We start from the raw sequence: 17,608 nt of genomic DNA on the forward strand, positions 1-17,608 counted from the left end.
TATACAAAAAAATTTCTCTTTTAAATTATACCTCAATTATCGAACTCACAGTGTTCCCTTGTGCACAGCGGTCAACACCTCTTGTGGAGAGCGTACTTCTATATATCTCGCCACATGTTTTCGTCAAAACCATGTGCCTTATTTTTTCCAAAAACAAGGAAAATCAACCTAATGCCATCGCACAGGCGGAGAATCTCATTCCCCTTTAACATAAAAAAGTTACCACAACTTCTACAAATCAGTCCAATCAACAAGAACACATATTACTTCAGAATTTCAACAAATTAGAGAGATCCTACCTTTTAGATGGTTCTTGTCAGTGAGCCACAGCGATCCCCAGGTGCCGGATACAACGAAAAGCCTTCACTCGAAATTTATTTGAGGTTAAGGATGAGTTTATTTTCATCTCATGAGCGTCCTCCAGTTCGTCTGTCTCCGACGACCCGGAAAACGTGTGGCCCACCCAGGGACTCCAAGTTTGTCGTGGAAATTCTGACAACAGAAAAATCACAAGTTTTGAATAAGCAATAGAAATTATTTAGGAAATGAAAGTGATACACATCAGAAACAGACCAGAAAGTGAAGTGAAAAAGCGTGCTCTGAAGCAGTCCCCCTTACAGAGGGTTTTTATACCCTAAACTAGGTGTTGGCTAGATAACAAATAAGGGAAGGGTTGACAAAAGTTGTTATCAGTCTTAGGCAGATCTCTATTAATATAGCCATACAAGGCTGTGAATACATGCAGCATGTTCTGATCATGCATGATCAGGGATGTGCTGACTAGAATATCTTACAGGATCCCCTGAAAGATATTCTAGTCAGCACATCTCCACACACCCCCACAGGACCACCACAGAGCTGATCCACTCACACCAGCACAACCCCCACTAGCATGTTGCCACCACGTCAGCATCACTGCAGTGCTGAGAATGACCCACCACCCAAATAATACCTGCTCTGTGGGGGTCCTGACCATTGAAGAACAGGGTAACAAAGTATGCAGAGAAACAGATGGACTACAGTCTGTAACTGTAGAACCACAAAGTGCTTCTATATGGTCAGTGGAGCTGATTAAAAGGACAAAGAGTGTAGAAACAAAGAGGTGTAGTTATTGAAGTGCTCAACCGTATATACGTGAATGACAAAAATATCCACACAGTGTATGCTAACCCTGTGAATCTCTTTGAAAAGGTCATCTGCTTCCATTCTTCTTTGGCCTCCAGATACACGTCTGTCTACTGACCCACTTCACTGGATAGTGCACACACTGCATTGTCTTTTAATGGCACGGATGATACAGATCTTGGTACAGTAGCCTTGTTAAGAACCACTGACTGTGTCACAGGAAACAACTCTTGGTATGACATGACCCACAGCAGTTCCACTAACAGGGGCAGGCCTACGTTGTCGCGTAGGTGTTCATCATCTCTGCTCTATAACTTTAGATTTGAAGGATAGTGTACAAATAGCAAACACCCAGCTTAACTGCCACACGGTTGAACTCCTGTCACATAAGATTTTCATAATACTTTTTTACAGATGTATGTAAATGTCCTCTGTTCTGATTAGCTGTCCTGTATTGTGTAATAAGAAATTATTGTTACTTTTTAGTGAATTTGTTTATTCTATTCTAAGGATATATGTTGTTTTAACAAGTAAACAATACAGCTGATTATATATATATATATATATATATATATATATATATATATATATATATATACATATATGTATGTATGTATACGTGTTTGTGTGTGTGAATGTGAATGAGTAATACATGCTTGACTTGGAACTTTTATTTTGAAAAACACCCTCCCGGTTGTGGTCGGGACTCCGCTCGCTACTGTTGTTGTCTTCACACAGCGCGTTGTGTTTGGGGGAGACTCTGAAACGGAGATTCAGTCTGAGATTAAAGAGCTGTAAGTGCTGCTTTAAGCTGGTTTCAGTCCTTATATGTCGGTCTAACTGACTGATGAGGGTCTTTAAATGTCTGTTAGAGCCTCATTGATGGAAACGCTGCTCATCCTGCAGTGATTTAGAGGAGGAGCTGCTGTGACCGGGTTTGGGGAACTTATGTGTTTCTTCACGCTGTGTTTATTGATGTCTACCGTCTGAAATATTCAGATAGTTAATGTAAATATCTTAATTTGTGTGTTTGGGTGTCTCAGATGGTGGTTTGTAAATGAGCTGTATGTCTGAGGAGCAGCAGATGTGGCTTTTCCCTTTCTGTGTATGATATGGAGGTGTTTTTATAAGAATACACAAAGCTTAAAGTGGATTTATACACTGGCTTTTTTGGTATTTATTTGTAAGATATGGATTATTATGTCACTGAAATTTGTGTTTATTCTGTAGCAAATGACTCAACCAAACTAGTAATGTGTTGTGGTTGTAATGAGTCTTTTTAAGGTTGAACCTGATCCTCTACATTACAGGTCCATGGTGTTTTATAATGACACGAATTGAATACATTGACGTTCAGAATGTGAATTATGTGAAATTCGCTGTATTTTGGGACTTTTATTACTCTTTTATTAAAGAGGTGAACTTAAACACAAGTAGACTTTACACTACCTTTAGCTGTTTATACTGAGTTGATAGAGAAATTACATTGTTGTTGTTGTTGTTGTTGTTGTTGTTTTGCCTGTAGCACCAGCCTTTTAAAGACATGAGTATAAAAATCTCTGGTAACAGTTGTTAGCCAGTTTCGAATAATAGCTGCTGTTAGCAATTGCTTCTAGCTGGTTTAACTAAATATAAACAAAGTCTATCAAATTCATCATCAAATATCAATGAGTCCATTATATTTACAAATGTGGAGAATAAGTAGTAGTTTGTTCTAGAATAATATGAAGTGCTTCCAGAGAGCTCTGAATGTCTGGGAGGGGGGTGCAGGTCAATGGCTGATAGATTAAGAGCTGGTAGGTGTGTCTATAGTGGGTGTTTGAGGTGGTCTGTTTAGAGGGGGTGTAGTGTGAGAGCTGTGAACAAAGAGGCCGGGCAACAGCACAGAGTTTTTGTAGCAAACATGCAAAACTGAATAATTGTAAACACTTAGGTATTAAAATAATAATAGGCTTTAGTTAATTTGTGATGTAGTGGATCTTTGTTTTAGGAATGTAAAATGTACGAATGTCTTTGCATGGTCGGAGAATTCTTGTCTAGACCAGACCTCTCACAATTAGTACATAATCTCCTGACTGTGATTGTTTGTGATAATGATCAGTTTGCACAGTCATTCTATTTCACATCTGTATCTTTCTGCTGAACGTTTATGTTTACATTTCAGCTGTCATGATTTGATTGAAGTTTAGACATTTATAATTCAAGCACTTTAATAAAATTATTGCATTACTTTTTTAGGCTCAAAAGTAATTGCACAAATTAACTTTATTATAAATACAAGGATTATTTTTAATATTTGGATGCAGTTCATTACTGCCTGAAGTCTGGAACCCATGGACATCACCAAACGCTGAGTTTCCTCCCTTGAGATGCTTTATTGATGCCACCTTCAGTTGCTGTTTGTTTGTGGGTCTTCCTGCCTGAAGTTTTGTCTTCAGTAAGTGAAAAGCCTGCTCAGTTGAGTTGAAGTCAGGTGACTGAACAGTCCATCAAAGTGCTGTCCTATCACTTTTGCAGCATTTGACTGAATCTGAGCAGAAAATGTACCTCTAAAGGCTTCAGAATTCATCCTGCTACTTCTTTCATCACCACCCATTGTTTCTTCACTTGGGTCTTTTGGGCATTTGGAGGACGGGGCTAATGGGTGTGTAGGGTACACAGCTTCACCACTAAAGTCCTGTAACATCTACACCATCATAAACTGTGAATATAAATAATAATATAAAGGAAAAGAGTTTTTGGGGTGTTGATGTGGTGGATATTGGCCCAGGTTTAAAAAAAAAAAACAAAATAAAAGCTGGATATAGATAGAGAGATAGATAGATGACTTTATTGATCCAGAAGGGAAGTTGCAGTGTTTCAGTATCAAGATATATAATTGCACATTTACTTACATACACTGTGCAAAAAATAAAAAATAGAAATACAAAACATAGAAATGCAAAAATTAGACATAAGTTAAAGTATGAGAGTACAAATAAAATCTCTGTTTGCATATTTACATAGTATATAAGGCATATATGTTGTATTTACATGATAGCAGGCACTAAGTGGTATGAGTAGTCTGAAAGCACAATGAGTATAGACATAACTAGGAGTTGCAGCAATATTACAGTGTAAAGTGTGCAGTGAGAGTCATTACAGTAGCAGTTGATATATTGCACAGTGTGTATTAACAGGAGAGATGATATAGTGAGGTGGTTCAGCTCAGTTCAGACAGCAGGAGATCAGTACCATCTCTGCAGTAAGGACACTCGTTGTAGAGCCTTATATCAGTGGGTAAAAAAGATCTTACACAGCACTCTGTAAAACAGTGAGCTGTAACAGTTTGCCAATGAATGTGTTTCTCTGTTTATCCAGTGTAGCAGGCAGGGGGTGTGAGATGTCCAAGATGGCCAGCAGCTTGTTGAGCATCCTTTGTTCTGCCACAACCTCCAGAGAGTCCAGCTTGATTCCAACAACAGCCAGCCTTCCTAATAAGTTTGTTTATTTTGTTCAGAGCACTTTTGTTAATGCTGCTGCCCCAGAACACAACAGCACAGAATAAAGCACTCGCTACAACAGAATGGTAGAATGTCCATAGGAGCTTAGTGCGTATACCAAAAGACTTCAGCCTCCTCAGGAAGTAGAGATGGCCTCTCTTGTACACCGTTAGAGTGTTACAGCTCCAGTCTAGTTTGTTTTCCAAGTGCACACCTAGATACTTGTAGGTCCCCACCACCTCCACATCAACTCCATCAATAGTGACTGGTGACAAGGCAGGTTTGGACTTCCTAACACAGTCCCCTGGGGTGCCCCAACACTGCACACAGCCTCGACTAAGACACAGCCCTGCAGTCGCATCAGCTGTGGCTTCTCCCCTAACAGCACAGGCTGTATGGTGTTGAATGCACTGGAGAAATCCAGTAATGCTGCCTGATGTGTCCAGATGAGAGGATATTCTGTCTAGCAGGTAGGTAACTGCATCACCCACTCCAATGCCATCCTGATATGAAACTGTAGAGAGTTGAGAGCTGTTTTGACCAGAGGTCTCAGATGAGCTAGCATCAGCCTTTCGAGTGTCTTCATTAAGTGGGATGTCAGTGCAACTGGTCGATAATCATTTAGTGCTATCGTTGCCTTTTCTTGGAGACGGGAACCACACAAGATGTTTTCCACATAACTGGGACTCTTTTCAGGCTGCAGCTCAGATTAAAGATGTGCTGAAGAATTCCACAAGGCTGCTCTGCACACAGTTTCAGTACTCTAGTTTCAATGCCATCAGGTCCAGCTGCTTTACTCTGCTTGGGTTTTTTCAGTTCCTTTGTCACCTAATCAGTGAATGTACTATCACTGGACATTCCAATTGTGGGGGGTGGGTGAGAGGCATCCATTGCAGTCAGTGGTGGCTGATGGTCATAAGTGTGAATGGCTGTGGTGGAGGACGGTGAGGCTGTGGATGGCCCATGGCATAGTTGTTTAGGTGTGTTAATCTTTGTGGGAGACAGACACAATGGAGCAGGAGAGGAACCACTGTCAAACCGCACAAAGAACTGGTTTAACTGATTTGCCCATTCACGCTTACTCACTGCTGGAATAGGGCTGCGTTGGTTGAAGCCAGTGATGTCTTTTAGGCCTCTCCAGACATCCCGAGTGTTATTCAGCTCTAGTTTGCATTCGGCTTGGGCTTGTACTCCTTTTAGGCCTTCTTAATTGAGGTTTTAAGCTCTTTTTGTACCCTCTTTTGTTCCTCTCTGTCTCCTGCCATAAATGCTCTTTTCTTCTGGTTCAGCAGAGACTTTGTTACTGGTGACCCAGAGTTTGTTGTTGGGAAAGCACTGGACAGTCTTGGAGGGTACAACAGAAGTTGTACTCTCAGTCCACACAGAAGTTGATGTAGTCAGTGATGCATGATGTTATTGCATCAATGTCTTCCCCATGTGGTTCACACAGGACATCCTATTGCGTAGCCTCCAGACAGCCCCTCAGTGATTCTGCAGTCTCAGGTGACCACTTCCTCACTGTCCTTGTGGTCACTGCCTGTCTCTGAACCAGGGTTGAGGTGAACCAGTTTATGGTCTGAACGGCCAAGTGGGAGGAGAGCTGTTGATTTCTATGCTTCTTTAACAGGCATACAGCAGATCCAAAGTCTCATTCTCGTCTTGCAGTCCATTGGCTGAAAGTGTGCAGACATGATGAGAGGGAAACATGGTTGAATTCTCCAGACACTGCAGTGAATGCCCTAGGGCTCTTTTTGTTTTGTACTCTCGCAATGGTCAAGTGGATGACATCACACGCTGTGTCCACATTAGCTGAAAGTGGAATGTACAGAGTGCACAGGAAAAAAAATGGCATGAGAAAAAGATATTGGTCAGCTAGCTGGCTAACTAACATCTTCTAGATAATCAAACCAGCTAATATTGATATTTAATTTCTTAGTAACTCTTAATCCCCAAAGATGACCATACTGGCCGATCAAGGAGCTGCATTCCTTGAACGCATCTTTTATATAGATTTATAAAAAATTAGATTAATATAATTTTTTGTTTTGTTTAGATAATGTAGCTAGCTGGCTTCCAACTGACTAAATTTAACTAACGTTAGGAATTACTGCTAAATAATTGCTTTTTGAGTAAAAATTGTAGATTTTAATATAGTTGGTCAGTAGTGTTGTTAAATTGTTTAAAAGCTCTCAAAGCACGTTGAACCTGGTTTCACAGCCAAGCTACTAAGTCCTCAGCTTATTGCTGAGTTTGTGGACTTGGGTAAGAGATTAATTTTGATTGGTTATCCCTGAATCCTAAACTAATAAGTTCAGGATTTACTGTGGAAGGGTGCCCCCAGCAGCCAGAAACAGAACTTCATGTACTGCCAACCTTAAAAAAAAAAAGTGCAAAAAAAAAGCAACACCAAAAATAAGCCATGCCCCCACCCTTAAGAATAAATATTTCAGGGCTGTTGATCTGTCATTAGCTTAGCAGCAGTTTAGTCTCTGTTAAACACATTTGACTAAACTGGTAACTTCAGGAGTTTACCACACAGCTGTGTGGTAAAATAAACCTAAAAAAACAAAATAAAACAAAAAACATTTTTGAATACAGTGATCAAAGCAATTAAATTAACTTATTTCTTACTTCACTTAATTTATACTGAGAGAAAAAAATCTCAACACATGTTATTTTCCTTTCTAATGTTATTCTCTTGACATATATTATTTTTCCTTTTATGTTATTTTCTTATGGTCTTAACCATGTTTATTGAGTTATAGGAAAAGTGGCCTTTTATTGTAGAAAAATGATAATTGTCACTCTCCTTCTATATTTTCATCTTCATACCCCCCTTAGCCCCTGCTTAACCTCCTCCTCTTCCTCCACCTTAATCTTTCATCTTCATCTTCCTTTTTCACCCCCCTTTTTACCCAACCTCAAACTCCTCCCCCACATTTCTCAGTGTATATAAGGTCCTCCCAAAGTATTTCTTGTCAGACTGGTGACAGACTGCTGATTGACCACGCTGTACACATACATGATTGTCTGTATGTGTAAATAAACTCCAGTCAATGCTGAAGCTCCAGTCTTCTGACTCTTTCTGCTGAATTACTGACTTGGTGCTGTGCCACAGATGGCATACTGAAACCTACTTGGTGAGTAAAATCACCAGTTTTGAACTAAAGAGAAATTCTGGCTTAATATATATGTTTTGAGGGAAGTGTATTCACTGTCATTGGTAAAAACCTAGCATTTTGTGACTGTTGTCATGGGTAAAATCCTTGTGTTTTTGTGACTGTTGTCATGGGTAAAAGCCTAGCTTTTTTGTGACCGTTATCCCCTCTGGACTGGGGGAAGTTTGTTTGTTTATTATTAAAGAAGATTGGTAGTGTTACTTCACCATGACTTCTAAGCACCAAAATGCTCAGAAATGCAAACATGCAGTCATGATACCCTCCTGTTACCAGTGGGCGAGGATGGGCGTGTTTACTTTGCATAACTGAACAGTCTGCATGCCTTTTTGTTTTTTTTTTTAGAGATATTCCTTAGTCCTCCAGATGTTTCTATGGTTTTGATATTTGTCCTTACCTTTCATTTCTTAATGCCATCACAGACAGTGGAAGTTTATAGCGAATAAAGCTGGAATTTAAATATATTTTATATTCTTGTTTTGTAAGAGTCAATTACCTATAATTTCATCTGAGCCCATAGCTGTGAAGTGTAAACACCCTAAGAGGTTTGGAGGATGTATTATGCTCTGAATTGTTTGTAAAGGACATAGATAAGACAAATAAGCTTTGAGAACAAAAAAAAGAAAAATACACAAATTCTCATTTCAGCTCTTGAATGATCTTGAAAAGCAGAGGATCCAGTTAAATTCAGTGGAAAAATGCACACATAGCAACACAACACATGGCATGGTGACATGACTTGGTCTATATGTGTGTCCCTAGATATGCCCTAGAATAATCTAGTAAGCAAATGGATGGCGTTTCCAACTTGGGGAGTTTATGGGATGTTGTTTCCCATGTAGGCCCAGGTGTTTGTACCCCCATGAAATGATGGTGTTTCCGATTCCAAGGTAACTACATGTCATTTGCTTAAGCAAGAGAGAGAGATAAGATGCTAAAACTTGCTAAAAGGAAGCATCCCTGTTCTCACAGGGAGGAGTTTTTTCTTTCAGTGACAGTCAAGACAGCTCTGGTCAAGCAGGTTTTGAGGCACAGAAATAAAGATGAAGACTGGTAAGGAAGGTACAGTTATTAATACGTTTGAGCCTCTGAGCACAGAGCAGATAAACTGCAAGGCAAAAGAGATGGAGTCGGCAGTGTGCTGGCCTAACTGCAGTATTTATACATTGGCCAAAGAATCAGAAAGTTTAATAGCTTATGAGAGGCTACACATATCATTACAGTAACAAGTAGTGAGCAAACTCGAAGAGCATGTCATAATGCACACTGCCTCCGAGGTAAGCTATTGGAAGTATAAATATAAAGAGAAGTTTGATGCTTTAAAATAGGGACATGGGTAACACTGAGAGGGGAGCTTTGAGAAAATGTGATTTTTTGGTCACAGGAGTCAACCGCAAGGTGAAGACTTCCCTTCCCCTTGTACGACTAGCGTTCCTCACTCCTCTTCGTGTTCCAGAGCCTTGTCTATGCAGAGAAAGGTGTGGTTTTTTACATTGGATTTATACACATAAGCTGGAGGTTTATTCTTTCTTTACATTTTCTGCCAGTTGATGTAAGTGGAGCAGTCTTGATTTGTATTTTGTTGCATTGGATATTGAGTTTTTCTTTTTTTTTCTTCTAGAACTGAATGATGTCCCTCTTCATGTCGTCTTCTGCACTTTCCCACTCAGCTTAAATGTGCTTCCGTAAACACGTCAGGACTTTCTAACAAGAGGAAAGTTAAGCTGCTGAAACAGACAATATATTACAACATGGCATCTAGAAGACATTCTGTGACTCAGCGAACATCGTCTGGTACCCTCCACAAGGATGCATCTCACAGACAAACACAGAAACACAGCAAAGAGAGAAATCACTACTGCTCTGAATGTGGGAGGAGTTTTACTACACAGAGTACTCTCAAAAAACACCAGCGCATCCACACAGGAGAAAAGCCTTATCACTGCTCAGAGTGTGGGAAGAGTTTTAATCATCAGAATCATCTCAAAATACACCAGCGCACTCACACTGGAGAGAAACCGTATCACTGCTTAGAGTGTGGAAAAAGTTTTGCTGTACTAGGTACTCTCAAAATACACCAGCGTATTCACACAGGAGAGAAGCCGTATCACTGCTCAGAGTGTGGACAGAGTTTTACTGATCAGAGTAATCTCAAAACACACCAGCGCATCCACACAGGAGAGAAGCCATATTACTGCATGGAGTGTGGACAGAGTTTTACTCAAAAGAGTAATCTCCAAGACCATCAGCGCATTCACACAGGAGACAAGCCGTATCACTGCTCAGAGTGTGGAAAAAGTTTTACTGTACAGCGTAATCTCCAAGATCATCAGCGCATTCACACAGGAGTAAAACCGTATTACTGCTCAGAGTGTGGGAAGACTTTTACTGTACAGAGTCATCTCAAAACACACCAGCGTATCCACACAGGAGAGAAACCACATCACTGCTCAGAGTGTGAGAAGAGTTTTACTGATAAGAGTGCTCTCAAAACACACCAGCGTATCCACACTGGAGAGAAACCGTATCACTGTTCAGTGTGTGGGAAAGATTTCAGGCATTTAAATACTCTGAAAAAACACAAGTGTACTAAGAGCTGTGGTGGAAATTGGCAGTAATGAATGTAACCATAACAATTTCTGGGAGTAAATGTCTGCAGAAAATGGTGATTTCAGGCCAGATTTTATACTGTTTTTGGGGAAACCACATCTTTTTCTCTAAAACATAAGCATAAAATGAAATGTAATTCCTTGGTGTATTGAACAATAAATCATATTCCTGGTATCTCTATTCCTGATGTAACCTGTCAACAAACTCTGTGTTCTCGCATGCTAGTGCCCCTAATTCCATCCTATCCATATGTTATTTTCCCTAACATCTTTTTTTTACTGTCTTAACCATGTTTATTGTAGGGTTTTACCAAATGGCTTTTGTTGTAGAAAAGTGATACTTGTCACCTGCCCTAGAGAATGATAACTGTCACACTCTAACCTTGTCGTCTCTCTCCTTTGTTGTATTGAACTACTCTTCTTCCTCCCAAACATTTTTCAATGTATATAAGGTCCTCCTAAAAGTATTTCTCGTCAGTCTGGTGACAGACTGTTGATCGACCGAGCTGTACCCATACATGATACCCTGTATATGTAAATAAACTCTAGTCAACGCTGAAGCTCCAGTCTTCTGACTCTTCCTGCTGAATTTCTATTTTTCCAGAAGATCTTGATGAGTTTGGAGGGACACAAGCAAAACAGAAACATTCAAGATTAAGATGTTCATATATGTAGTTTCTTTGAGTGGTCCGACATGACAGCTCTGGTTAAATGCTTACCAAAAAATACTGCATTGAGCCTTTAAGCTGTTGGTTTTAGAGATTTTAGTTGTCTTCATTTTGATATTTGAAATAGGATTTTAAAGGAGTTTTGACTGTAATGTCTTGACTGCATTCAGGGTGGGATGTTAGCATTAAGATATTAAACCCCCAACATCACTGAGATAGGACAGTGCCCACCACGTTTATACTGTCTGAGTTTCCTCTGTCACGTGGGGCTGAGACCACTTTGTTTTGGATTTGAGCTGATGGTGGTAAAAAGCTACAGATGTGTTTTGACAACACTGTTTTTTATAAACTGACTGTTGACCATTAAATAATGACATCAGTGCTAAAATGTGCATTCCTTGTCTGACATCATTAGAATGACATAATTTAATATTTCATTTGCTTAATTTGAATGATTAACAGGTTGTTCAAGTTGTGGCTTCTGCTCCTTTATGTCTGATCTGCTTCTAAAGTGCTTTATTTGGTGCGGCAGATTTTCTCACTAGTGTCTAGTAATAAGTAGAATAAAGGAATTTGATAGACATGAAATATTCTGAATAAAGGAAATGTTGCCTGTTTCCACAGCAGAATCTCCATCTCTCAGAAACAGACTCAGGGTTTCTCTTTGAAGCTCTTTGGGTTGGTTTTCTCCAGCTCTGCTGTTGGCTTTGTGGAGCTTTATTAAAGAGCGTAAAGGAAAGAACTCGTGCTCGTCCTCCTGATTAGGATGGATGTCTCTGCTGATAGGTGGGCATATGTCAGGTTTAACTGGTGATTACGCAACAATGTATCTCAGTAACACAGAACTAGCCTACAGAGTAGAGTAACAAATTACTGTCCACCAGGAGTAAATTAATATAGTAATGCAGTACTTTAATAATTAATGAGTCAATCAACACTTTTAGAGTAAATCCCCAACACTGACGCAGGGCTTTTACACCAAAATACCTGAATTTTACCGAACAGAAATATATTTGGCATATACCCAGTACTGTAAAAAAGTTTTAGCCCAGTAACACAGTGTTTAAAACCATTTATCTCAGCAGTAAATGTGATTTTACATCTACTTTTACATCTACATACCACTAGAATTAAACCAAATAAACGTTAGTACAGTAAAAATTAACAAGATTTACATATACTTTTTATTTATTTTGAATATTTTAATTGCAGAATGGTGTGATTTCTCTCATATTTACAATCTAAGAACAAACCGATAAACAACAAACACATTTCTACAAACCTGCTCTCCCCCTCTGTCTGTCTCTCTCTCTCTCTATGTGTAGAGGTTATTCTATCTTAAATAGACTCACTGAGAAGTTAAAATGATTAACTCTAAATCCAGCATAGAGCAGCTCAGTGAATGTGGTGGTGAATGTGTGTAGGTGGGTCAGTGTGTGTGTGTGTTAGGGGAGAAGGTGTAGAAGGATAGAACGTCGGGCCCCCAGTCCAGATACACTCATACTCTGTTAGAGGAGAAGTGGGGTGGATAGGACAGTTTCCTGTTTTTTGTGCTAGACAGAGTATCTGTTATTAATGCATTTTAGACTCACCGTCTTCATTCCTCCTCATTCCTCTGTATGATCCTGATATATAAACCCATCCACTCCACTGAACCTCCCAGTAACAGCGTCCAGTCAGACTCTCCACACTCAGATCCTGCATCTGATAATCAAATCTGTCTGGATCATCTGGATACAATTGAGTGTTATGAAACGGCAAATATGCTTGCTGTCAAAAAGAGCGGGATTCTGGACCCGGACAGCGCTAAAGGAAAGAAATAAACAAAACAAACAAAGCTTCTCTCAACCACTCCACCTTTCTGTTCCTCTCAGACAGAGAGAGACGACTATTCACTGTGTTTGGATCCAGAGTGAGATCAAACACATCTGTACACACACACACACACACACACACACACACACACACACAATCTCTATCAGTCTCCTCTAATCTGTGTGTCTGTGTGTGATCCAAACACAGTGAACAGTCATCTCTCTCTGTCTGAGAGGAACAGAACTGATCATCAGATTTGATTACCAGCTGCAGGTTCTAAGTGTGGAGAGTCTGACTGGACGCTGTTACTGGGAGGTTCAGTGGGGCGGAGAGGTTTATATATCAGTATCATATTACATTCATTCACTCCTGGTTTCATCCTCATCTTCCCTCCAAATACACACATTTATACATTCATTAAACTTAATATCAAATCAAAACTAAACAAAAATAAAGAATAAAACAGATCATTACGATATAAAACACCCTTCAGACCTTACGGTCCAGATAAAACTAAACTAAAATAAAGAATAAAACAGACCATTACATCCTTCAGACTTTAACTATTATTATTATTATTATTATTATTATTAAGTGTTTTAGCTCCATTACCAGTTTACAGAATGCTCTGAATCACCTTCGTAATATTTATACGGTGAAATAACAGACATTGAAGTGATTTATTTCCATTACCAGTTTATAGAAAGCTCCGAATCACTATCAAGTGCTTTTTGCTAATGTATGATGAAAAACAGAATTCTTTGGCCACTAGTGTTGGGCTAGTAACTCAAAAATGTAAAACAAGTTGCTAATTAGTTCTGTTAAAATGAAATATGATTACATTACTTATTACTACCTGAAAAAGTAATCAAACTACATTTTACTTGTACACTACACTATACTCTTCATTCTACTTCTGCCCCTCCCTCCAGTTCACCCCAAATCATGGCAGCTTTCGAAACCTATAATTCCACAGTTCATATCAACCTCAGAGTGATCCTCAGTTTCACACTGTGTAAAATGTAAATAAATGTAAATAAAAGCAGAATGCAATGATACGCAAATTTCATAGACCGATATTTTATTCACAATAGAACATAGAACACATATCAGATGTTGAAAGTAAGACATTTTACCATTTCATGAAAAATATGAACTCATTTAGAACTTGATGGCAGCAACGCATCTCCAAACACTTGGAACAGGGCCATGTCTACCATTGTGTAGCATCCCCTCTTCTTTTAACAACAGTCTGTAAATGTCTATGAAGTGAGAAGACCAGTTGCTGGAGTTTTGGGAGATGGATGTTGTCCCATTCTTGTCTAATGTAGGATTCTAGCTGCTTGACAGTCCTGGGTCTTTTTTGATTTTTCATTTAATGATGCACCAAATGTTTTCTATTGGTGAAAGGTCTGGACTGCATGCCATTTCAGCACCCAGACTCCTCTTCTGCGAAGCCATGCTGTTGTGATGAATGAACTATGTGGTTTAGTATCATCTTACTGAAATATGCAAGGCCTTGCATGAAAGAGACGCTGTCTGGTTGGGAGCATATGTTGTTTTAAAACCTCTATATACTGTTCAGCATTGGTAGTGCCTTTCCTGATGTGTAAGCTGCCAACGCCAAAGACACTAATGCAACCCCATACCATCTGAGATGCAGGCTTTCGAACTGTGTGCTGAAAACAGGCTGGATGGTCCCTCTGCTTTTGAGTCAGCAGGACATGGCATCTGTGGTTTCCAAAAAAAAACTTCAAATTTTGATTCATCTGACCACAGAACAGTTTTCCATTTTGCCTCAGTCCATTTTAAATGAGCTTTGGCCCAGAGAAGACAATTGTGTTTTTGAATCATGTTGACATTTGGCTTCTTTGCATGGCACAGCTGTAACTTGCATTTGTGGATTGCGTGGTGAACTGTGTTCACAGACAATGATTTCTGGAAGTGATTTCCAGTACATAATCATGCCTGTTTTTAATGCAATGCTGCCTGAGGGTCCGAAAATCACGAGCACTGAATATTGACCGTTGGCCTTGTCCCTTGCGTATAGGGATTTCTCCAGATTCTCTGAATCATTTAATGATATGATGTACTGTAGATGGTTCTGTAGATCTTTGCTTCTGAGAAACTCTGCCTCTCTAAAATGCTATTTTTATACCCACTCATGTGAGTTAGTTGCAAATTGCTCCTCCAGCTGTTTTTATTGGTACCGTTTACCTTTTGTTGCTCCATCCCAACTTTTTTGAGAGCAATTGACTGAAGTAGACAGCAGTTCCACATCTGAATCCTGAAGGTCATTGTTACTCAGGTCTAACTCATTCAAAAAAGAGAGATCTGACAGAGCTGATGACAGATTTTTACAGAAATTTGTAGTAAGACCACACCTGTCTAGTCTGTAAAAGTCATCATAAATATAATACATGGTTTAATCAGGGGAACTATAATGTAATTACTTTACTTACTATATTCTACCCAATCCTTGCGTTCAGAAATAAGTGCAGAAGTACTCACAAGTACACAGTCCATGTGATCTTATTTAAAACAGCAAACCTAGTCATTGTCCTTTTTCTCTCTGTAGAAGCTACCTGTTTAGTAGCATAGGAGGGTAACTGCCACAACCATCCAGCCAATATATGATACAGTTAAACTTACAAGATAAATTAGATTAACAGGGTAAAGCATCTTTTTTAAAGCATATACTTTCAGCATGTGTTTTTATATTTCAATGGTGGCTAAAGAAAGAGATTCAGTAGAATTCTAAAACTGTGAAATTAATTTAAAAAATTACGTAAATTATTGTACATTAATAGTTCATTATGGTTTGTCATTTTTAATAAAGATTAATTCACAAAAAGTGCAGCTGAGTAGCTCAAGTTTACAGTGTAAGTTTTTCAGTTGAGCAGAGAGCAGCTCCACTCCTGAATCCTGCACAATATCGTTCCTGAGGTCCAGCTCTTTCAGAGAGGAGTTCACAGATTTCAGAGCTGAGCAAAGAGTTTTACAGAATAATATGGCGATATAGCATCCAATTAGCCTGCAAAAAATAATAAACACGGCAGCAGAAAGAGACTGAGCAAGAGTAAGAACATGCAAGCCCTGGGCTACTCATATATGCCATTATTTCACATGTAATTGCTAACAGAATTTTCATATCTTTATGAATTTGGCTAATTTGTTATAATAATTTTACCTAACACCAGCAAAGTTTTGCTAATTTTTGCTTTTAGAGATCTTGAAAACAAGTGGCACCTTAGATACCTTTTTAGAAATAGTCTGGAGTGTCTGTGAGCTGAAAGTGCAAGAGGTTTGATAGTGATTAATTTTATTCGTCATAAAAGGATTAACACAAGGCGGACATTTTTTGATTTTCTGTTGTCTTGGATTCATGCTGAGTGCTAAAACTCTGATACTTATTTTTAATTAAAAATTGAGTTGCATATTTAATATCAGACATTTTTAGTACTCATAATCAATGTACAGTGAAAGACAAAACTAAATATTAATTTTATAATAATATGCATAATTTTTATTACTAAATATCTGTTAAAAGGGCCCCTCCCCTAACACTGTAATGGTATAAAAACTAGGGCCATACTTAGCATGACCCCTCCCCTAACACTATAATGGTATAAAAACTAGATCCATACTTAGTGTGACCCCTCCCCTAACACTATAACAGTATAAAAACTAGAGCCATACTAAGCATGACCTTTCCCTGTATCACTACAACACTATAAAAACTTGACCCACACTTTGCAGGACCCCTCCTCTAACACTATAACACTATAAAAACCAGAGCCATACTTAGCATGAATCCTCTCCGCACTGGAATAAAAGTGAATTCTGTGTGTTCATGTCAGCTGAAGCGTTGCTATCGGCTTCATTTCAATTCAATAGACGCTTTGCTTCTAACCTACCGGATATGCTATCATTCGCACAAAGCTGAAGGCAGCTTCCTATTCTCCAGCTTCTTGTTAGAATTTTCCTGTTCCACCCTTAATGCTGCATTTTGGCAAACACAGAGCTGAAGCTGCCCCTTTTCCGTGAGTGGGTGTGGTTTCAGCTCCTTCAGTGGACACACACTCTAGTATTTGAAAGCAGAGAATGTAACTTATTTTTTCATCATTTTATATACTTCGTGATTTTCATAATCACTCTTGGCTGGTTAATAATTGTAATGGTGGCAGTATGGAACAAGACGCCCGCAGACAAGGCTTGAGTTTTAAGCTTTAATGCGCAAATGATGATCCAAAACCACAGTTAAAAAAACAGAAACAGATAGTCGGAAACCAGAGATCCAAAACTAAGCAAAGGGGCAAGGCAAGAAAACAAGGTCATTGACGGAAAATAGATCACATACATAAACAGATAAACACACATGAAGGAACGCTCAGTATCCACAACAAGGTGATGATACTTTGCAAAAAAAGGTTACAAACAGACTGTAGGTGGATCTAGATGAGTCCTGCTTCATGTGAGGGATTCTGGGAATTGTAGACCAAGGCGGACGAGTTGGCTGTAGTCTCAGCTGGGATGGAGGGAGGAGTGGAGATAATATATTTTTTTGTGATGTGACTAAAACCTATTTTTAATTATCTAACTGATGTTCTAATGTGACTGACACAGTGGCGTGTGGGTAGTGCTGTCGCCTCACTGCAAGAAGGGCTTAGGTTTGATTCCTGGCCGGATGACCAGACACACATTAACAGCAGGCTATGCAGGAGGAGAACAGC

General features: G+C 39.1%; 1 protein-coding gene across 1 annotated transcript; it reads left to right on the top strand.

The window, feature by feature from the left end:
- The first annotated feature begins 1,824 nt into the window (after positions 1-1,824).
- LOC118817017 (gastrula zinc finger protein XlCGF7.1-like) lies at positions 1,825-11,385 on the top strand. The gene is made up of 2 exons (XM_036583660.1): positions 1,825-1,919; positions 9,405-11,385. Exon 2 carries the CDS (start codon positions 9,535-9,537, stop codon positions 10,399-10,401), a length of 867 nt encoding a protein of 288 aa, XP_036439553.1. The 5' UTR covers positions 1,825-1,919; positions 9,405-9,534; the 3' UTR covers positions 10,402-11,385.
- Positions 11,386-17,608: the final 6,223 nt, after the last annotated feature.

The sequence above is a fragment of the Colossoma macropomum genome, unplaced genomic scaffold, assembly GCF_904425465.1.
Source record: "Colossoma macropomum unplaced genomic scaffold, Colossoma_macropomum, whole genome shotgun sequence".
In the NCBI taxonomy this organism is placed as follows: Eukaryota; Metazoa; Chordata; class Actinopteri; order Characiformes; family Serrasalmidae; genus Colossoma; species Colossoma macropomum.

Excerpts from the sequence above, each read along its gene's own strand:
- LOC118817017 (XM_036583660.1), top strand. The coding sequence starts at position 9,535 with ATGGCATCTAGAAGACATTCTGTGACTCAGCGAACATCGTCTGGTACC.